Genomic DNA, 22987 nt, shown 5'->3' with positions numbered 1-22987 from the left:
CACATCGGGCACTACTACCCCCATCTGCACCCAAGAGAAGAGGGGGAGGGCAGAAAGACTGTGCCCATTTCATTTTTGGGGGGGGGGGGGGGGCATTGACAGAGCCATCATGACCCACCCCCACCCCTATACCAATTAATTAAATAAAAATCCCTGGTGTCCTAGTGAGCTTTCTGCCTCCCTGGGGGGACAGAAAGACTGAATTTATACAAAAGGAGCAAAGGACCTTGTCCAAGGGGCCACTCCCCCTCCCTGGGGTCTAGTGGAGTGGATCTTCAATTGGAGATCGTTCTCCTTCGGCGATCCCCAAGCAGGAAAGCAGGAATCCATTAGGGAAGGGTATCATTGGAAATGGGAGATTGTCCCCTTTCCAAAGATAGCTCACCCGTCTAGATCTGTGCTCGTGGGGGGTTGGGGGGGGGGGGGGGGGGGGGGGGAGGAGGGTGCTCTGATAACCCCAGGAGCACTGATGCAGACGAAGTGAACTTTTGTTTTGAGGGAAATGACATCAACAAAGGGTGTGCTGTGCCAAGATCACCCTTTTCCCAGATTTCAGGAACAAGCAGAGTTGTAAAAAAGAAAAATCTTTTTTCCCCCCAGTTTTAGCATTTTGTTTAAGGGGTACTCTCCGCAATGAGGCGGTGCAGGCCTGGCGCTTTCTACACAGCGCTCCTTACATGGCTCACATCACAGTAGCCTTCTCCTGGCATACGGGGGCCACCATAACATTCTTGCACACAGACAAAAACCTGATCAGTGCACAACCGTTTTCCTCACACCGCACTCAGAGAGTCCTCTCGGTAGGAATACCCACTGGACCTTGCACCATTCAATGCTGTCCTCTTCCTCCACTGGTCCTGGAAAGCAGGCAGGTGCTGTGGCTCCAGGGCAGGTGGTTTTGGTTCCCGGGGTGATGCCCGTCACCCAGAAGGGAGACTAGCAGTCTTTGGCCCCTTATCCTGGTCACAGGCAGAAGTCTCACAGAGAGCTCTATCCTTGTACAGCCCGTCTAGCTGCTTGGCAGAGATTACTAAGCATAATAGGGTCAGCAGATGGCTTTAGGGCATGTTCTTATCAGGAGAGAATGAACTGAGAGCCAAAAGACAATTTACCGACATCAGCCAAAACAGGTGCAATTTCATTACAATCTTCCGGACGAGCTTGAGGAGGACAGGGATCAGGAGGCTAGCAAGAGTTAATTTGAAAGAAGATTTGTATAGTTCTACCAACTGATATAGAAGTGAATTCTATGACTAGCACCTTATCAGGGCTCATTTCAATTACAGTTTGGGAGACTGATCATCTGGGTGACTGGCTTAAAAGAAGTAAATTGAGTAGTGACTTTACAGGTCTAATAAAAAATGGATGACAGTGCATCATAGAGCAATTGGAATGGAGCAATACTGACCTCAATATAAGAAGGATCAAAAAAAATTGTGAACACAAAAATCTCATGGGAGGAATTCTTGGATGATGTAATATATTTTATAATAGTACAAGCATCTTAATCGTTTTTTTAATATTGCTTCAGAGCCTCCATGCATATGATTTTATGCACTGGATTGTAGCCATGATGTAAAGCAGCAAATGGCCAACTCCAAGGGAAATCAGGGAGCAAAAGGAGAAGAGCGTCTAGACTTCTTCAGTGGAGTAAAAATATCTAGTGTGACTATAATTCAATCCTTAAATCCTGCTGCTGTAACTTCACCATCTTCAGGGAGGATATGGCTTGGCTTTTCAGGCTGGACGGCTCCTATTGGATCAGGGTCAAGATTGATTTGCGCATAGCTGAGTTCAAACTGAGTAGGCATGGTGTGCAATATAACAATGGATTCCGATGTGGCCTAGAGTGATTACCAATGGCTGAGAATAATTCAAGCATTCCATCCATCAATGTTCGGTATATTTATATGTCACCCCAAGCAGGATGGGTATGCCCAGGCATGGGTCCTGTGCACACTGTCACTAGAACCAAGGTATACCCAGCTTGTGGGCCCATAACTAGGGCAAAATCAGTCCTGGGTTGCTTGTGTTCCGGTTGAGGGAGGACTTGGCTTGGCATTTCAGGCTGGACTGCTCTTATTGGAGCAGGGTCAAGACTGATATGCATATAGCTGGGCCACAACTGAAGTGGCATGGTGTGCAAAATAACAATGGATTAGAATGCGGCCCAAGTGATTAAGAGTGGCTGAGACTAATTCCATCACTGTTTTGCATACTTATGTAACTTCACCATTGGGCAGACTATTTGGACAACAGGAACTAGCCTGTAAAAGAGCTACTGCAAAATTCTTCGTAGTAGATTTAGCCAGGACCTAACTAAAGGGGGTAAATTTGGTTTGACTAACAAAATTTTGTGAAGAGAACTGTAATGTTAATTGGAATGGCGAAGTACTCACTAGAAGTAAAAATAGGATCCAAAAAGTGTCCAGCCATATGTGTAAACAAATTTATCTGTAGTTTCACCTCCAAAGTGGTAAAAGAATCAAGACACGCCAGGGCGGTTAATGTCGTCCATACACAAGTTTAAGACTACTAAGATCACCAAATTAGCAAATTTCAATATATAGGGAATCACAAAGTCTGCTAGTAAAGACACAAAATTGGTAGAGGGCATGGAAATTGATAGAAAAAAAAAAGTGTAGAAAATGAAAAATGGGATTAAAAAGAAATGGTAAACAGAAGCGATTCAGCTGCTTGAAAAATTATTGTCACAGATGGAGATACGACAGGCTTCTTAACTGCTATAGTCAAGCCACTGCCTCTTTTATTAATACAGTCCTTATGGAACAAATTATAACCTGGCAAAATAGCAAGGAAAAAGTCCAGAGTAGAGGTTTTGTTTAACCAGGTTTTTGTTACAAAAACTATATAAATAGAATATGAATAAAGAAACAAACTTTAAGAAGATAGAACTTAAGGGAAACACTCAAAGGCGCCCAGATGACCTTGTTTAGTGAATTTATAGAGGTAATGGACAAAGAAGAGCCTTAAACCAATTAAAAAACGGGCACCACATTAGGGGAAAATGTGATAAGGTACCATTATGAAGGCAATGCTAAGGACAGTAGAAAGCAGGTGGCAGATTTATCCCACAGATCTGCAAGGACCTTGATTGTCAGGAAATCTCAGACTCACACCTCCAAATGCCACTGACTAAGCTACATCAAAGCAAAAAGCTAGATTGTGTGTATATTTAGGTGTATTTACAAGTCTTAGTCATTTTCATTCTCATTTTACATCCACATGTTATGACTCATTGTCAAGCCTAGATCTAAGGCCGAAATGTATTGCAATGACAAACTTCTACCACTATAATAAACTGTAGTAACATACTGTCTGAGAAAACTGCGATTAGGAGAGTCATGAAATGGGTGCCCGTTTCAGTCCTTCTCTTTCTGTTGGTGCTAGAGCCCTTAGCTAACACCATTCATCGCTCTAAAGAAATCACAGGTATTTTTATATCAGCAGGTAACCTTGGGCTGCTGTTAAATGCAGACAATACTTGATGACAGTAGCCTCAATTGCTTCCCCTATACCAGCTGTAATAATGATAATTTATGATTTTTCACAGTTTTCTGGGAACAAAACACAAAGCAATGCTGATTACAACACAGCCAACATGTCAAGCCCTTTGAGGCAACTTGTAAAACGGGCTCTAGCTAAAATTAAGTATTTAGGAATGTTAGGAGTGGCAATATTTACACCATGGTGACAGACAATCTGAAAATCTTGAAAGAACAACTACAGAGAGATTTGTACAATGGGAGAAACAACATCTCTTTTTATGGGGCGGAATGCAACCAATCAAGAAGTAGTAGTGTTGCGTTTTAATTCTATGTGTCAAGATACAGATTAAACCCCATTGCTCTATACTAAAAAATACAGATTGCCAGATCAAGGAACGTGTTGCATTAAGATAAACTGAGGCTTGCCAGGTCTATGCTACACAAGGCAACTTCTGAAGGATTATGCCTGCTTAAAACAAAAATGTATCATGCGGCGCAACATCTTTCACAACTGGCCTATCACTTTAGTCCTGAAATGGAGAACACCTGATTGGGTCAGATTGGACAATAATTTACATGGAGGTACATGTGGTCGACAAGCAATCTATAAATGTCCAGCAAAAGAGGACTGAAGAAAATCCAATAATAACAAGCTCTATCAAAATATAGTCAGACAGTCACAACATCTTCAGGCAAAATGGATTCCTCAATCTACAAGTTCTCATCTTTAACAATTCAGAGTTGCATATTAAAGGTTAAATCTTTAACTGGCCTGCATGCTAACCAAAACGTTTCAGATGTATAAACCATTTAATACTTGATGGCTCTTTAAAAATCTTTGAGAAAATGTGTGGAGAATACCAAATTGACCCTAACCAATTCTGCTATTTCCTACATATTGAAAACTGTTTGAAAAGTAAACTAGGCACATTACCATTCAATTAGACCAGGTGTCTCCAACCGGTAGCTCGCCGAGACGCCTTGAGTAGCTCGCGCAGAAGCGCCTCAATTTGGTAGCCCATTAACAGTATTAAAACATATAGGCTTTTTTTAGGCGACATTGGCCGCCCTCACCCAAACCAGCTGCTCAGATTGGCTTAACTGAGGTTAGCTGGGGCGGGGCGGGGCAGGCTGAAGAGGATGACGTTTTCCTCTCTGGCCCCGTCTCTGCACCGCCTGCCTTTCACACCCTAGCACAGCACTTTTCATCCTGTGTGAGAGTGCCAGTGTGAGCAGGTTTGGCAGAGCAGAGTAGACGGAGCAGGAAAGTGTAGGTGGCGCAAGCAGTATTGAACTGCTACCAGGGCCCACGCCACTTGCCTTGTTCAGCCTGCCACTGATCGGACCAGCAGGTAAAGTTTAAAGCAGCCCTGTGCTACTCAGATAAGCTCTGCTCCCGTATCGAGACCCGGCCCTGGCCTAGTTGTGTATAAGGCGAGGCAGCTCATTTCTAATCAGCTGTAAGCATCAGCAGAATTGGGGCCAGTATTTTAAATGATTATTCAATAATCATATAAAATACTGGCCCCAGTGCTGCTGATGCTTATAGGAGATAAAACGATACTCGCTCCATGGATATAAAAAACAAACACTTTTTGTGGCCCTGGCACGCGCCATGACAATAATCATTATTTTCACGACGCGTGCCATGTCCACAAAGAGTGCTTGTTGTTTTTATATCCATGGAACGCAAATCATTTATCAGATAACGATACGTGTTCCATGGATATTAAAAACACTCTTTGTACCCCTGGCATGCGTGACAATAATTCATATGAAATACTGGCCCCAATGATGCTGATGCTTACAGGAGATTAACTCCTGTAAGCATCAGCAGCATTGGGGTCAGTATGTCATCTGAATTATTGTTACCGCGCTAGGAGTACAAAGAGTGTTTTCTTTTTAATATCCATGGAACGCGTATCGTTTATTATCTGATAAATTATACGTGTTCCATGGATAATAAAAAATAAACCTATTTTGTGGCCCTGGCACACGGCGTGACAATAATCATTATTTTCACGCCCCGTGCCAGGGCCACAAAGAGCGTAGTAAACTTCTGTAAGCATCAGCAGCATTGAGGCCAGTATTTCATATGAATTATTGTCACGCATGCCAGGGGTACAAAGAGTGTTTTTTTTATATCCATGGCAGAGGTGAGAGGCCTGCGCCCAGTGCTGCTGCTTGCTCCTCACAAGGCCTGGGTGTACTTCAGAGCCACCCTGTGCCCTGCTGGAAGTGAGAAGCCAGGGGCAATGCTTAGTCAGTAAGACAGGGGAGGGGGTGTGACCTGCAGATTTCCACACAATCACGTTGGCATATAATGTTAAAATACATTATATGACAAGCAGGACGCATGAAAGGGGCTTAAGAGGCAGTGGAAAGGGAGAGGTATACAAATTGGTAGGAAGGCTAAGTGAGTGAAACACAATAACTTTTCTTATCTACAAAATAATGAAACTTTTTTCGGTCTCTCAAAACAGAGATGAGAGAGAGTGTATATTTGTCTGTGTGTGTGCATAAATGCCAGGTGAAATCGGACAGACACCTCACCATATCCAACTGTAACCATCTAGTCTTCAGAAAATACATTTATTGGGGGAGGTGTAACACCCCAAACACCCCCCTGAAGCTACGCCCCTACGAGGAGCTGGTGATAGCGCTTGGAGCAGAGGCCTGTGCTTCCTGCAGGTGACGTGGGGGAGTCTCTCGGAAAAATGTGCGAGTTGCTTGGCCTTTAGTAGCTCACAATGATTTTCACTGACCAGAAGTAGCTCGCATTACAGAAAAGGTTGGAGACCCCTGAATTAGACTAGCCTTACCTTAAATACATATCTATAATGCTGGAGAAGTTTTTAAAAGATGGTGTTGAGTCTTTATGACACCATGACTGACGAACTGTATTCTAAACCTACTGTAAGACCTCTATTGAACAAATGAAGATTAAAAAAAACACACTAATCAAAAAATGGTCTGAATTCATGTATGAGTATGACGGGGGCAATGAGAATCTCTTAAAATCCAGTTTTTTCAAGATCATTCAAAACTGATACTGGTACCCCTATAAATTTCAAAGTGCTAAACTTACACATACTTCTAACTTTTGCAGATATCATTAATCAGGTTATGTTATGTTGATTTGTAGTGTGCACTGTCACCCAGGAGGGTATCCGGGCCCTTAGCAAGTGGGAGACTAGGCACATCTAGGGCCTTGTGGGACTACTCGAAAAGCCAGGTCTTCAGCTTCTTGCAGGATTCAAGAAGTGATGAGGTGGCTCTTATGTGTAGTGGGAGGTCATTTCATGCTTTCGGACAGATACAGGAGAAGGGTCGACCGCTGAATTTGATTTTCTGTATGTGTGGGATTTGTGCTAGTGGGAATCCAGATGAGCTGAGGTGTCTGGAATTTTTGTGAAAGCAGTTGCAATTGTTGAGGTATGCTGGGAGGACACACAATTCATATTGTTTGGCAATATCTGATACTGAACACCCACTGGAAATCTGTCTGGTACCAGTTACAGATTTCAAGTGACCTACAAATTACCCCCTTCATTGGAACTTGCACTCTTTCACGATATACAAGAAATTGTGGGCATTAACAAGGACAAGGAAAGATGGCTTGATTCAGCACTAGCGTCACTAAAACACGCAAACAACATCACTGAAAATTAAACTTTCCTCCAACACTGAAAGAACTGTATGGAAGCCAAGTTGATAATGGCACTGCACAATAATCAACTACATATATATTTGAAGAGATATGGTGCCCAGACATTCACAACTTATTACAAAGAACTGGAGACAAAAAATACCTGTATTGAGAGGAGGGGTACTGCACACAGATGAGATCATCTGAAGGCCAACTGAATTAAGTGTTTTGGTGGTAAAACAGCTTTTGGGCTATTTTTGTACATTATAATATTTGTTTATGCATATCACTATCTCTTATGCTCATGTGGGAGTCAAGTAAGACCAGAAGGTAAAATGTATACTGCATCTTTGAGTTAACTTTCAAATGTTAATCTATACTTTGATCCTTTGCCATTGCAAAAAAAATATATATATACAATAAAAAAAACACAGAAGAACAGAGATGGAGAGTACACAAAGAGGGCAAATAGTTTATTCCAGAAAAGTGCCCAGTAACAGCAGCAACTGACTTACCATCAAATATTAATAGGTGATAGCAGAGAAACATAGGAAATAAAGCTGATCTTACAAAAATTGCCGTCTAATTGGTAACCGAACAATTAGGGCCTCATTACGAGGCTGGAGGTCATCAGACTGCCAGCCTCGCCGTGGCGGTTTTACCGCCGCAGATCCACAGTAAAGACCATTGCATCACAAGTTGTGGGGTTTGGCAGATGCCAAACCTCCACGACACTGCCTGGCCCGCCAATGCGGTCGCACCGCCGCGGAGCACCTACACCCCGCTGGCAGGCCTCAGCCTGCTGGCCGGATTACAAGGCTGCAGACCGCCAGCCTTTCCGTGGCGGTCACCCTGCCATGAAAGCCCTGGCAAAAACGCACCAGCCAACTAGAATCCCCATTCCTGTTGACGGCACATGCACCCCCACACACATGCAGGCATCCCCTGACCCATCCACACACTTACACCCCTCGGCATGTGCATACATTCACACAGACACCCCCACTCAATCGCATACATGCAGACACACACCCCAAATTCAGTCGCATACATGCAGACACACCCCCACTCACTTGCATACATGCAGACACACCCCCCCATTCACGCGCACACACACACACATACATTCAATAACATACATGCACACATCCACCAGCACTCACCATACTCGCACTCATACTACATCCCCTCTGCATACTCGCACTCTATACTACACCCCCACTGCATACTCGCAGACAGACACCCCCCTTCACTGCATACACGCACCCACAAACACCCCCCCAACCGTACACATCCATTTACACACCCAAACTCACACATACGCACCCCCATCCGCACACTTGCACAGACATCCCTACTCACTCACACACATGCACTCATACACCCTCATTTGCATACATACATGCACTGATACACCCCCATTCGCATGCACACACCACACACATGAACCCAACACTCCAGCCCCCTTCGGACGATCACTTACCTTCTCCGTCAAGGAGTTCATCCAGGAGGGGTTTGGTCCTGGCGGTCTTGCATCACCAGCACCACCACACCAGCAAGACTCCGCCAAGCCATATTACAGCTCGTAATATGGCAGGTGGCGTCTTGCTGCTGTGACGGTGCTGGCGATACAACCGCCTCTTCAGAGTCGGACTTCCGCCCATAAATAGGCGGAAGCCCTCCAATGACTCCTAATATGGCGGTCAGCAGACCCGCCAGCACTGGCAGTCTGTTGGCTGCAGCAGCGTCAGCGGAAGTCAAAATGAGGGCCTCAGTGATTAGAAACCAACATATCCCAGCTTTCCTCTTCAATAGAACTACTGGGTAACATTTCCTGGAACATGAGTTGGGTGGCAGATGATTGACACCAAGAATAGCACCTTGACTCTGAGAACCCTATAGGGCATTTTCATTGTCTTTGGGAGTTTGACAACCTGCACACTGCAGCACTCCAAAAGCCTTAACATTAGCTAGCATCAAGTAACATGCTACTCACATTTACGTTTCCACAATACAGCCACCGTATCTAGCAGGGCTTGTGTGTCAATGCGATAGAAGAAGGGCATCAGAGTGAACCATGTACTGGCACAACGAAGGGAGAGAAGGGAAGTAGAAAAAACACAAAATTAAACAAATGAGAAGCCATAAGGGTCGGGTAACTTACTAGCTGCTCAGATGGCTCTAGTTTGAGGAACTTCTTGATGAAATCCATGAGCCATTGGATACGCCGTGAAGGCTCTATTGTCCACTTCTTGGTCTTCATGATTGGTGTGTCACCCACAGCTTTCAACAAAACGCTGACTGCAAAAAACACAGAACATACATGAAAGGTAGGCCCAGGAAAGAATCGAACAATAATAACAGCATGTTAAACTTAAACCAGTGTCTTACATCAAGACCTGAAAAGAGGCTGCCTTAGCAGCAGCTGCCCCCAGAATGTATAACTATTGACCACAAGAACTAGGCTTCATGACTAGATGTTTTCTCTGTGGGGACAAGATATGGCGCATCTAACCCCACATTTGATACTGATTGGTCTATATTCCCTGGCTGGTTCCAAAAGAAAATACAGCTAGATTGTCAGTGGATTAGTTATCAGATTCTAGAAAAGGGAAATAATCGGAATGAAATAGTTTCATTTATAGGTGCTTTTATAGGCAATTTATCCACCCATGCTATTGAACTATGTCAGATATAGTATTATCCCTACCACTCCTTTTTGCATCAGATGCATTCCCCTACTGGCATTCTTTCAACCCATTACGAAGATTTATCGCAACCTGCCTGTATTTTTCAGAGTAATTCCCTTTTCTAGAATTCACTTGTCTGCTCGTGGTAAGGACCTCTCCATTTATTTGTCACACTATGACACCTGCGAGTTCCCTGTAACTAAACACCCACCATTATTGTTCTCTGACATATTGTCCTGAATATTATTTCCAGGGTTGATTACTTTGGGAGACCAAACCTCGAGAACGCTTCAACATCAGCGCTTGAAATATGGGTAAGTGGCAATTATATCACTCAAGGCCCAGATGAACAAGAGCATCATACCAATTACTGTTACCTTGTTGGTGTGTACTTTCTGTTGTGACCCATGTACTGTCTGCTTAAATACTGGTACATGGATGCTATTTAGTATTGACAAAACAAAATATGGAATAAACAAAAACATATGAGTAAATTATTGTTGAAAAAAAAAAAAAAAAAAATAGTTTTGCTTTATTAAAATTAGTTAATTTTTTTTATAACGACACAGTGTATGCTGTTCTGTATAGTCATATCTACACAGTTCAATTACTGAATGAAAAATTATTGTATGTCATGTAATATGTTAATGATTGGCTTGTTGTTGACCAAGCAACTCATTTTAAAGACTTAGGGACACATGTACAAATATCAGGTTTTGCGACTCGCAAATTGCGAGTCTTAGCGACTCGCAAAACCTGATGTACAACAGTGTCCTTGACACGGTTTGTGATTCCCAATGGGGTTGCAAATGGCCTACCTCATAAATATTCATGAGGTGGGTCGCAATTTGCGACCCCATTGGGAATGGCGGTACTCACAGGGATGGTAACCTGCTGGGGACAGCAGACCACCATGTCTGTGACTGCTTTTAAATAAAGCAGCATTTTTTTTGTTTTGTTTTTTTTTTTTAATGCAGCCCGTTTTCCCTGAAGGAAAACGGGATGCATTTCAAAAACAAAAATGAAAAGTTTTCTTTTCAATTTTTCAGGGCAGGCAGAGGTCTGTGGGACCACTGCCTGCTCTGAAAAAATATTTTTGCTACCATTCACAAAGGGGAAGGGGTCTTGTGGGGACCCCTTCCCATTTGCGAATGGGTATTCAAGGTCACAAAACAATCATAGATAGCAGTGCGACTCATAATTAGGAAGGGAACACCCCTTCCTAGTTGCGACTCACAAACCATTTTTGCGCTTCGTTAAATAGATTACCGAATTGCAAAAATGGGTCTGTACAATCCAAAATGCTTTTTTCTCATAGCAAACGGCCCAATTCTGCAAATCGGGCCATTTGCGATGAGAAAAAAAAGCTTTGTACATGTGGCCCTTAATCACGTTAAGCAAATACTTCAAGAGGTCCTTTGATTATACTGTTCTCAGATAGTACTGGAGAACACTCCAATTTAGACCACAGGAACACAATTCAGCTTTGACATCCCAATCAAAATCAGATACTGCTATCATACATCATAGCTCAGAGGTCAAAGTTACACACACAACCCCCTCCCCTGTAGCTCTGAGGCAATGTACTGTATTTGCAAAAAAACACAATTTCAAAAGCAGACTGAGTCATCTGTATTAAATAGTTTGCTAGTAACAACTTAGCAGTCTAGACCTCCTGACTGTAACCACTGTGAAACCAGGCTATCCCTGGGTAACGAGTCCTAATAATGGTGAAACCAGTCCTGGGTTGCTTGTGTTCAGGTTCAGGGGGGACCTGGTCTGGCAGTTTGGGGCTGGGCTATTCCCATAAGAAGAAGGGTGAAAACTGACTTGCATATTTCTGGGCCCAAACTGAAATGGCATGATGGATGAAAAACAATGTATTTGGTTGCGACCTGAGTGACTGTCAGTGGCTGGGATTAATTCAAGCATTCAGTCCACCACCTTGTTGTTTTTTGTTTTTTTTTATTGTCAGTAATTACCTTGCTGGCTAGGATGATGTGTTGCCTCTCTTCCAAACCCAGGTGACAGGAGGTGCAGAAATTGAAGGCTGCTGCAACTTGAAAACCTGGTTTAGCTTTAGCAGGTCAGGCCTTTTGTGCACAACACAGCAGCATGCTACTAAAGAGCAATACAGCAACGCAACAGATTTAGGGACAGTAAGACCAGCTTAACACAGACAGGCCTTAGTAAAATTACCACTTCCTGACAGTATGGACAGGTAGTGACCAGAGTGAAGAGAAGGAAGAGGAGGGCTGAAGGGCAGTTCTAGGGAGACGTAGGCGAAGGGCAGCACAGCATGAGGCAAGTTCCCTAGTTCACAGACAAACAGGTATATAATTTAGGTTGCACCCAAAAAAAGAACAAATATACTCACCAAACTGTGTCCGTGTCCTTATTCACACCCCTCGTAGGTGGACATGGAACATACAACATGAATTTGAACTGCACCGAGAAGTCTCAGCATCACCGTGGCCGCAAATTACAGCATTTTAGGCGCAGTACTGCATGTTTGTCAAACTAGAACTCCTAATGGATAGGCACCTGCACCCTTCCTTTCAACTCTAAGCATATTGTCTCAGGGATAGATAAAAACAGCAATACAATGAGGTTCAGTGTTTTTGTTTTTACCTCCCCATGGAATACAGTGAAAGTGGAAAGCTATTTTTTCTATTTACCGGTTTTTATACAGCGCATGGCTACCCTACGGACGTCCCAGCACTGGTGAGTCTCAATAAAACCTATTTGTTAACATTAATATAGATATGTTTTAAGTAATTTCCTAAAGGTCAACTCTGATTATTCCTTACTAATATGTAGAGGAAGCTCATTCCAAAGCTTTGGGGCCACATATGTGAAGGAGCTGCCTCCTCTTCTCACTCTAGTAAACCTGGGAACCTTGAGCAGGTATTGACCCTGAGACCGTAGCGTCCGTTTTGGAACATAAGGAACAAGCGTCAGTTGAATCGGCATTGGTCCTTTCCTCTGTACCGCCTTATGAACCAGACACAAGGTTTTAAAATAAATTATTTTCTGGACTGGCAGCCAATGCAGCGCTGTTAGAGTAGGGGCTGCTGAGGCACTTTCAGAGATTTTACAAAGAGTACCTGCCGCCTCTCTTACCTGGAGACGTTTGATTTAGGACTGCCTAGATAGAGAGAATTACCATAGTCCGGGAGCAAGCTGATAAAGGCCTGGACTACAGCTCTGCGCAGGGTGACGGGAAGCCAGCAAAGGAATTTTCTGAAAGCACGCAAGAGCCGAAAACAAGTTGCTGATTTTAGTTCTTCTGTGGCAACTAAAAGTGCTGTTTCTGTACTGTTACCTGGTCTAAAACCTGTCTGAGTGGGATGCAAAACTGAATGAGTCTCCAAATAATTGGTGAGAAGTTTGTTCACATATTTTTCAAGGATTTTACTGACTCCAGAGAGAAGGGAAATGGAAAGATAGCTCTCTACCAGCAAAGGATTCAACATTGCTTTTTCAAAAGAGGTTTTACTGCTGCGTGTTTCCATGCCTGTAGGACCAAGCTCATTTCCAGAGAGCAGCTCAGGATATTTGTAAATACAGCTAATAACAGTTCACCTCCATTTTTTACTATTTCGGGAGGCGCAATGTCCTTTTGAGAGCCAGATTTAACTGAGTTAAGAATCTCCTTGGCTCTTTCTGTATGTAATGGGGAAAAAGTGGCGAGTGGCGGATTAGCACGAGTACAAATCATGATATCATTAAAAGGATCCTTCTTAACATCAGAAGGGGGAGTGAAAATAATGTTATTCACCTTATCCACAAAGAAACTGGCTAAGGTGTTGCACCACTCCACGGAAGGAACTGGAACCTTATGGACTTTTACTAGTTTCATGAAATTGTTCACTACTTTAAACAATTCCTTAGGCGTATTGGATGCATTTTCTATCTTTTCATTGAGATGAGATATCATTGCCTCTCTAATGTTGTACTGATATGTCTTTATTGCTTTTTTATATACTTTATTTCTTTGCACACTGTAGTCTTTTCTCCATTGTCTTTTGGCTATCTTTGCTTCCATCTTTAAATCCCTGAGCTTGCTGGAATAACAATGGGCAGACACTTCTGGGGTGAGACGTTCCCATCATTTTCATGGGGGAATCACCTCATCAAAGGAAGCTTTAACCCCTTCGTTGCCAGGCCTTTTCCCCCTCCTGTGCCAGGCCTTTTTTTTGGCTATTTGGGGCAGTTTGCGCTTAGGCCCTCATAACTTTTTGTCCACATAAGCTAGCCAAGCCAAATTTGCATCCAATTTTTTCAACATCCTAGGGATTCTAGAGATACCCAGACTTTGTGGGTTCCCCTGAAGGAGGCCAAGAAATTAGCCAAAATACAGTGAATTTTTTTTTTTCTCCAAAAAAATGGGAAAAAGTGGCTGCAGAAGGCGGCTTGTGTTTTTTTCCCTGAAAATGGCATCAACAAAGGGTTTGCGGTGCTAAAATCACCAGCTTCCCAGCTTTCAGGAACAGGCAGACTTGAATCAGAAAACACAATTTTTCAACACAAACTTGGCATTTTACTGGGACATACCCCATTTTTACGTTTGTTTTATGCTTTCAGCCTCCTTCCAGTCAGTGACAGAAATGGGCGTGAAACCAATGCGGGATCCCAGAAACCTAAACATTTCTGAAAAGTAGACAACATTCTGAATTCAGCAAGGGGTAATTTGTGTAGATCCTACAAGGGTTTCCTACAGAAAATAACAACTGAAAAAGAAAAATATTGAAATTGAGGTGAAAAAAACAGCAATTTTTCTCTACGTTTTACTCTGTAACTTTTTCCTGCAATTTCAGATTTTTGAAAGCAATATACGGTTACGTCTGCTGGACTCTTCTGGTTGCGGGGATGTATAGGGCTTGTAGGTTCATCAAGAACCCTAGGTACCCAGAGCCAATAAATGAGCTGCACCCTGCAGTGCTTTTTCATTCTATGCTGGGTATACAGCAATTCATTTGCTGAAATATAAAGAGTGAAAAATAGCTATCAAGAAACCCTTTGTATTTCCAAAATGGGCACAAGATAAGGTGTTGAGGAGCAGTGGTTAATTGCACATCTCTGAATTCCGGGGTGACCATACTAGCATGTGAATTACAGGGCATTTCTCAAATAGACGTCTTTTTTACACACTCTCTTATATTTGGAAGGAAAAAAATGTAGAGAAAGACAAGGGGCAATAACACTTGTTTTGCTATTCTATGTTCCCCCAAGTCTCCCGATAAAAATGATACCTCACTTGTGTGGGTAGGCCTAGCGCCCGTGACAGGAACTGCCCCAAAACACAACGTGGACACATCACATTTTTTGACAGAAAACAAAGGTGTTTTTTGCAAAGTGTCTACGTGTAGATTTTGGCCTCTAGCTCAGCCGGCATCTAGGGAAACTTACCAAACCTGTGCATTTTTAAAAACTAGAGACCTAGGGGAATCCAAGATGGGGTGACTTGTGGGGCTCTGACCAGGTTCTGTTACCCAGAATCCTTTACAAACCTCAAAATTTGGCTAAAAAAACACGTTTTCCACTGATTGCGGTGACAGAAAGTTCTGGAATCTGAGAGGAGCCACAAATTTCCTTCCATCCAGCGTTCCCCCAAGTCTCCCGATAAAAATGGTACCTCACTTATGTGGGTAGGCCTAGCGCCCACAAAAGGAAATGGCCCAAGACACAACGTGGACACATCACATTTTTTCACAGAAAACAGTGCCTACCGGTGGATTTTGGCCTCTAGCTCAGCCGGCATCTAGGGAAACTTACCAAACCTGTGCATTTTTAAAAACTAGAGACCTAGGGGAATCCAAGATGGGGTGACTTGTGGGGCTCTGACCAGGTTCTGTTACCCAGAATCCTTTGCAAACCTAAAAATTTGGCTAAAAAAACACGTTTTCCACTGATTGCGGTGACAGAAAGTTATGGAATCTGAGAGGAGCCACAAATTTCCTTCCATCCAGCGTTCCCCCAAGTCTCCCGATAAAAATGGTACCTCACTTATGTGGGTAGGCCTAGCGCCCACAAAAGGAAATGGCCCAAGACACAACGTGGACACATCACATTTTTTCACAGAAAACAGTGCCTACCGGTGGATTTTGGCCTCTAGCTCAGCCAGCACCTGGGGAAACCTAGCAAACCAGTGCATTTTTTAAAACTAGAAACCTAGGGGAATCCAAGATGGGGTGACTTGTGGGGCTCTGACCAGGTTCTGTTACCCAGAATCCTTTGCAAACCTCAAAATTTAGCCCAAAAATCACTTTTTACTCTCATTTCGGTGACAGAAAGTTCTGGAATCTGAGAGGAGCCACAATTTTCCTTCCATCCAGCGTTCCCCCAAGTCTCCCGATAAAAATGGTACCTCACTTGTGTGGGTAGGCCTAGCGCCCACAAAAGGAAATGGCCTAAAACACAATGTGGACACATCACATTGTTTCACAGAAAACAGAGGTGCTTTTTGCAAAGTGCCTATCTGTGGATTTTGGCCTCTAGCTCAGCCGGCCCCAGGGGGGCAGAAATGGCCTAAAATAAATTTGCCCCCCCGCCACCCCCCAACCCAGATCGCCCCCCCACTTTGTTTTCCATTTCTAACAAAGTGACCAACTCTAGACTGTGTTTAGGAGTGGACTTGCAATTAAGCAACATTATACGGAGCTCAGTGCTTGTTGCAGAGGAAGGGTTAGACCCACCCACGGCTGTAATTTGTCCATATTTTCTACTGTTCCAGTTACAATGCTCGCATACCCCCAGGGTTTGAGTACTTGCAGATATGATTTAATGGAGGGGTAAGCAATTTTAGTTGCTCTACTGAAAAAGTAAGGCGAGCTGATCATAGAGAGGTAATTGTTGTGGCCCCTGGATGCGGACTGGCTTTCCTTTGGCATGCCAGCGGCACATCTGCGCTACAGCCTACATTAAATACCGGGCCAGCCGGGTGAGGAAAAAGCCTGGAGCGCACCAAAATGGCGCTTGTAATTAAACCTGAGCACGACCTCTAATTCCAACAAGATGGAGTACAGTATAAAGACTAGCACGTCAACATAGCAGGTGACTCTAGATGCTCCTAATGGCTCTGAACACGGCCAAACAATAAAGTGCAGTTTGTACACATTGGAGTTCCTAGCACCACTGTAAATCGGACGACTATAAAAATAAAAAAAAAGTCATTGTTTAATTAAACCCCTATTGTGTCTAAGTGAGTTAACAAAACCTGCTGAAAGTAATAACACATTATGATTGATTAATGTGGCAAAGCTTCGACCTGGACCTCATTTGAGAGGCACTCAGTTATTAGTCTAGGAGGAGCTTAAGTCTCCATTCTCTTCTGGTTGAATAAGGAAAGGATCCAAAGGATATTTTTCTGGGCTGGATAACGGGTAGAGACGTGTGTGCCTCTCCTTCCATCTACAGCGAGCACCACTGGGAAGAGAATAGGGGTACACATAGAATGCACTTAGCAGCATGCAGGTAGAGACACCATGTGATGGGCCAAATATGTCCCAGAACCCAGAACAAGTGTTAGAGCCAACCATCGGCACAAATTAAGCACTGCCTAAAAGTAAAGCTTCAATTAACATTAAACAAGCATTGGCAAAGCCAATAGGTCTCACCTATGAGAGCTACTGGCTTTGGCAGTGCTTTGTAGCCATGCTTTTCAGTGTGGCTAAAACTAATTTTAAAAAGCACTATGACACAGCCAGCACTGTTTTTTTAAAAATAATACATTAGCACTTGATGCATCATAGCCCTTCTCTTATTATTTTAACCATGCTACACAGCTGCCATGTAGCATGACTACAAATCATTGCCAAACCTGGCAATGCCCATGCTGTACTGCATTAACATACTGAAATGATAGAGCCAATATTCTCGAAGGCAAGACCCCTTGGGTTTACCAATGCTTTTTAGGTCTCATGCACAACGCCCCCGTAATTCTGAGAACAACAGTTAATCTCCTCATGCATGAAAAAGATATGACATTTGGCAAAACATTCTATCAAATAAAGAATACAATCAAGACTATGTCCTTGTCTTAGTAAAAATGCATTTGGAAGGAGATAACATCTGTTTTCATAATAAAAGCAGATAACAGCTGTTGTGACAATAAACATCTATTTTCAAGGAGAAATTGGCTTATCCGAGGTGTGCGTTGCATAGTAAAACATGGCCACAAATGGCAAGAGGTTCAACAAGGACGACAGGGAAGAATAAAATATAAGTAGCACTGCAATCACAGCACAATCAGCAGAAAGACAGCAATCAAGCTGAATCAATCAGTATTTGGTACATTCTCCAGTATGTGAATCTGGTATTGACTAGCCAATCAGAAGGCAGCAAATAAGAGTGACAATGAAGCCAACACATGTTCAGTGATAAGAGGGCTCCAATCCCATTGCTGAATACAATATATTTTGTAAGAGAGACCTAAAAAGGTATTGAATTGGAGGTAAAGAAGCATAATGGAACTGCCTGCCCTAGAATTTAAGGTAATTGGCTGAGAAATTAACTGAATTGATGTCTGTTATATATGCATGTTTAAAAAAAAATCAGATTTCTTCCACTGATAACATTAAGCACCTTAGGTTCCCTGCAGAAATGTGACCTTACTATACCTTAAGAGGAGAAATCTAAAAAGAAATTACCTGGAAGTTATTTCCTTTCACAGCCTTCACTACTATAGTATCGAAAGTAACCAAACTTACTTTATCGGTATAGATGGCTTTTTGTTTCTAAATAAAAAAGCAGGGCCGAACAGGTAGCTAATCTGAAGGCCATCCTCTCCAAATATGAAGAGTGGGATCTAGGCAACAGCAATGGAACAAGTCTTACAATTATAAATAAAAAAAAAAAACATTGATCCAGTTAGACATAGACAATATTGAATAAGAATTTTAGAACTAGTAGTCTATAAATAAAATATGTTTCTCTTAGACCTCTCAGAATCCTGGTTAAAGACACGGTTCACCTCCACAAAAATTCCAAGCATTTTCTAAATGTAAAACTGTAGCTCTGACAGTGTCTGACCCCCAAACAGAAGAATGCATGTCGGTTTAATAATCCTGGCAAACTACAAGTCTGACCATGAGCTCTGGAAGCAAAACAGACTATAGACATCTAAATATGACACTTCACCTTATGAAATACCATCGAGCAGGATTGATGCAATGAGAATGCATCTTGTTTACAAGTCCATTCTAAAACAGAAAACCTGGAAATGTATATTTATGTTTTTAACTGGCATTTAGAAAAATTAGGATAGGATCCACAATCTAACATTTTGAATTACTCATAAGAGTCTAGTGCTCTTGCGTTTTGCAGCTCTCTTGGGCCTGCGAGTCAACTGGGCAAAATGATGCCTTTTCCCCTTCGACCCAGAGCTTCCGAATCCGGAGCTGTGTCTTTCCGGTGTTGAAGTCCCTTGACAACCACGGACATTCCATTATCTAGGCACCTAAAAAAAATCATTGAAGAGAGGATCTACATGACGGAAATCTTAGAAGGGCAGTGACATCCAGCCGCTCCCAAATGTCCTTTTGGCAATAGCTGCCACTTTCAGTTGCGGGTTGAATCGCCCTTATGAATATAATAGTGCTACCGCGTTTATTATACTACTTCTCTAACCTACCATACTATTTCCCAGTCAGCTTTTTTAGGGAACTGGAGCCCAGAATACGAGAATTTCTATTTCTCTGGAATAAGGGTTGTTGTAGAGTGGCATTGAAAAAAACCCTACTCGCCTTTGGAGCACGACAGCCTTTCGACGCTGAATCTGGAGCATTACTATCTGGCCTCGCAGCTTCAGTGGGTGTCCCGGTGGCTACCGGAACTTCAGCTTTCTGACACGTCGACCACCTCCAAGCCCTGGACACTTGTGCAACTAACGTACCTTTTCCACCCACTCACACACTCTGTGCCACCTGAGGGGCTCTTACTTAATGTAGCCTATCGCTGTTACCGCAGGCGCCTACACCTTACGAAGGGGACCATCCCTTTTGCTCCGGCTTTGGCGCCTCTGCTTACACCTTGTGGCCTGGGAGTCACATCTGCCATCGAACTCAGATCTTGGCATGCTGAGGACTTATACACGTTGGGCGATCTCTGTAACAATAACAAACTGACTCCATTTCCTGCACTGGTGGCTGAAACGGGCCTTCCGGCAGGGCAGTTCCTGTTATATAATACATTGCTGAGGTAATTATCAAACAGGTGGGTGGACCTGACAATCGCACCTCGAACTCATTTACTAATACAATATATTCAGGTCATGGGACAGGGCAGACATCTGATTAGATGATTCACAGACGGGCTTCGAACTCATACACAACACGATCACAGTACGCTGCATGGGAGGGAGATTCCTGAATTCCCTTTACAGATGCTCAGTGGAGATCAGTCCTGTCCAGCCATACAACTATCCCCTGCAACTCCAGATTCCGTCTCATCCAATTTTATATCATCCATAGAGTATACCTTACGCAGCCTGCATTCATAGATATTTCCACTGTGCTGACGCAGCCTGCCCCCGTTGTAAACAAATAAATGTGGATGTTCACCATATGTTGTGGTCCTGCCCCTCCTTACATAGGTACTGGAGCACTATCATGACATGTTTGTCGACATGCACGTTGCGTTCGATGCCACACAACTGGGAAACCTGCGTGCTAGGCCTATTTCCTAGAAGCACAGACTGCAAGGCCACCATCCGATTCCTAGACCTCGGGCTTTTAACAGCCAAACGTTTGATAACCTTGAGATGGAAAGCTGCTGAGGCACCATCTGCGTTAGCTTGAAAACACTCCTTTCTGACATGGGCGGAGGCTGAAGGGGTGGCACTGAGGCGGGAGGATACACTAGGCCTAAGTAAGTATCCCCTATCTGATAGCTGGGGGGTGATGTTGGCATCTTTGTGTGATCCAGAGGCAGATATTGTCCCCACTACAACAACTCAATTACTCACAGCAGCACTGCAGTCATAGAATGTTTTAGTGTGTTTTGAGTGTCATTGGTAAATTACTCACTTATACCACTTCTATACAAAGATCCAGGATGATTTATTGGTGGCAATTTATATTTAGGCACAAGCTAATTATTGTATGTATGGGCATTTCTGTAATTATGCCGGGCAACTCCTTGCCTAAGGGGGTATTGAGACAATTGTTTTGGGCTCCATGTACAATTGTATTTCCTTGTTATTGTATTTCATGGTTTTGCTTATCATTGCCGTAGAGTCCGCATTTATATACAAATCCATAGTCACGCTGCCATTTAGCAGAGCAACAGAGTTACTAGATATTTCAATATATATATTCTTCAACCCACGTAGTCAATCAGTCAATGCATCAGTTACCACTACTAAGGCCTCCACAGGCACTACTGGTTCCAATATGTAGTTCGCACACTTTGGTAACCAACATAACTGTTTTTCATTCTAGACACGGTTTATTATACTACTCATTGAGTATCTCATGAGATGTGACTAATGTGTTGTCATGCTATGGGGAACAACATGAATGCAATGTAATGTTCTGCTAATGTAGACAAACATAACAATAAAAAGATTCATGCAAAAAAATAGTCTAGTGCTCTTTAACTCGGTAGGCACTCTCATTTTTCAACCGTTCCAGATTATATACACTGTACTAGGGATTCCACGGCTAGGCTCCTTCTAGGTATATAATGTGTAGGTTGACAATCCTTTTCCAGTAATGAACCTGTCTACATGCATCAACCAATAATTTGTCGACATGTGTGCCATCTGTCCATGGTACTATTTCTATTTATCATTTCAAATAATCCAACTTTAGCATTTCAATCGCATCTCTGCATTTTCCGATATGTTGTGTACACGTATACGCTTACCTCTATGCAAGCTGCTTAGTCATTCTAAGTAGTTTGTAACATATCTTGTCACTCTTCTACGTCTGTTACCAAGGCATTAACTAAGTCTATGTAAACTGTACATTTATTGAATGTATGCTAGTATTATCTGCTTGGTCATTTTTGCTCATGGAATCTTATTATACACATTTTAGCTTGAATGTTTGAAGGGTCAGTCATTCCTCTAGCTAAAGGACAGCTAGGATGCGAAATATTCCACGTAAATTACCTGCTCAGGCATTATTCTAATTATTGTGATACCTCTCTATTCATTCTTTTAAGTCTGTGACTTGTTCCAAGTCATTATTCAATTCTAATTAATCTACCCAATAATTAGTCTACCTGTGCAATAACTAAATAAATGTACTGTTCGCTTTCTGGTTCTAGAAGACAAATCTACTTATTACGGTATCGTTTTGAGCACCTATCGCACCTTCATTACATGTTTCCAGTAGCCCATCGTCTTCTATCTTGTTAAATAAATTATTCTCGGAAATCAGTTATAAAAAGTGTTTCCAAGAATAGTCCAAATCCTTTAATGGTAGCTGTGCGCGTCTCACGTATACTGTGTCCTTCTTCTATCTCGACCCTTCTTTGTATATTTCGTTCTTCTGCATTTACCCACCAAGTAGTTTAAAAGCCTTAGCATCCATTGGCATTGGCTACTAACACTGCCAATCTAAAACCTAAGCCCCGCCTTCCCTGTAGCGAACCAGGAAGTGGAGCGCTCATCACTGCGGTTCCTACGCGATCATCACCGCACACTTACTTTTCTTCTTAGTCTCACTGACGGTTTCCTCGGTGGTGGGCGACAGTGCAGCGCTTGTCGGAGGCTCCACTGTCGCCTCAGGAGCGTCAGCTGGTACCTCTCCAGGTGAAAGTTCCAGGTTCTTCGCTGCTTCGGCCATCTTGGCATTTGGCAAAAGGTAGGCGGGACCAATCGTCCCTGCCGCCAGCATCCAAGATGGCGAAAAACGTATTTCCGTTTCTAGCATCAAATTGTTGGCTGTAGATATTCCCGCCCATATTTAGAATTCCGGTTTCCTACCTTTCGTAGCCCTCATGCTGTAGTATAATTATTTTAAAACCTTGGCAGATAACCAGTGCTTTAAACGGGCCGGTACTGAGTACCGGCGCTTTTTTATTTTGAGAGGGGGAGTACCGGCACATGGCAAGAAAAACGTAATACCCAGAAACAAGCAGGTACTCTGGCACAGAGTACCTGCACTTTAATTTTTCCATTTCAAGCACTG

At 43.0% G+C, this 22987-nt stretch overlaps 1 protein-coding gene across 3 annotated transcripts in view; it reads right to left on the bottom strand.

The window, feature by feature from the left end:
* Positions 1–22681, bottom strand: part of ATG12 (autophagy related 12) — a 62185-nt gene extending 39504 nt beyond the window's left edge. For 2 of the 3 annotated variants that reach the window (XM_069200603.1, XM_069200604.1), the window contains exons 1-2: positions 22504–22681; positions 9323–9459 (exon numbers count right to left, since the gene is read on the bottom strand). In XM_069200603.1, the coding sequence (XP_069056704.1) occupies positions 9323–9459; positions 22504–22642 (276 nt within the window). In that variant the 5' untranslated portion in view covers positions 22643–22681. The remainder of the gene's footprint in view (positions 1–9322; positions 9460–22503) is intronic. The other variant, XM_069200602.1, reaches the window with a different exon arrangement.
* Between the last annotated feature and the right edge of the window lie 306 nt (positions 22682–22987).

The sequence above is a fragment of the Pleurodeles waltl genome, chromosome 7 (assembly GCF_031143425.1).
Source record: "Pleurodeles waltl isolate 20211129_DDA chromosome 7, aPleWal1.hap1.20221129, whole genome shotgun sequence".
NCBI lineage: Eukaryota > Metazoa > Chordata > Amphibia > Caudata > Salamandridae > Pleurodeles > Pleurodeles waltl.
Note: the sequence above shows the minus strand (reverse complement) of the source record. Positions and strands in the feature narration are given on the sequence as shown.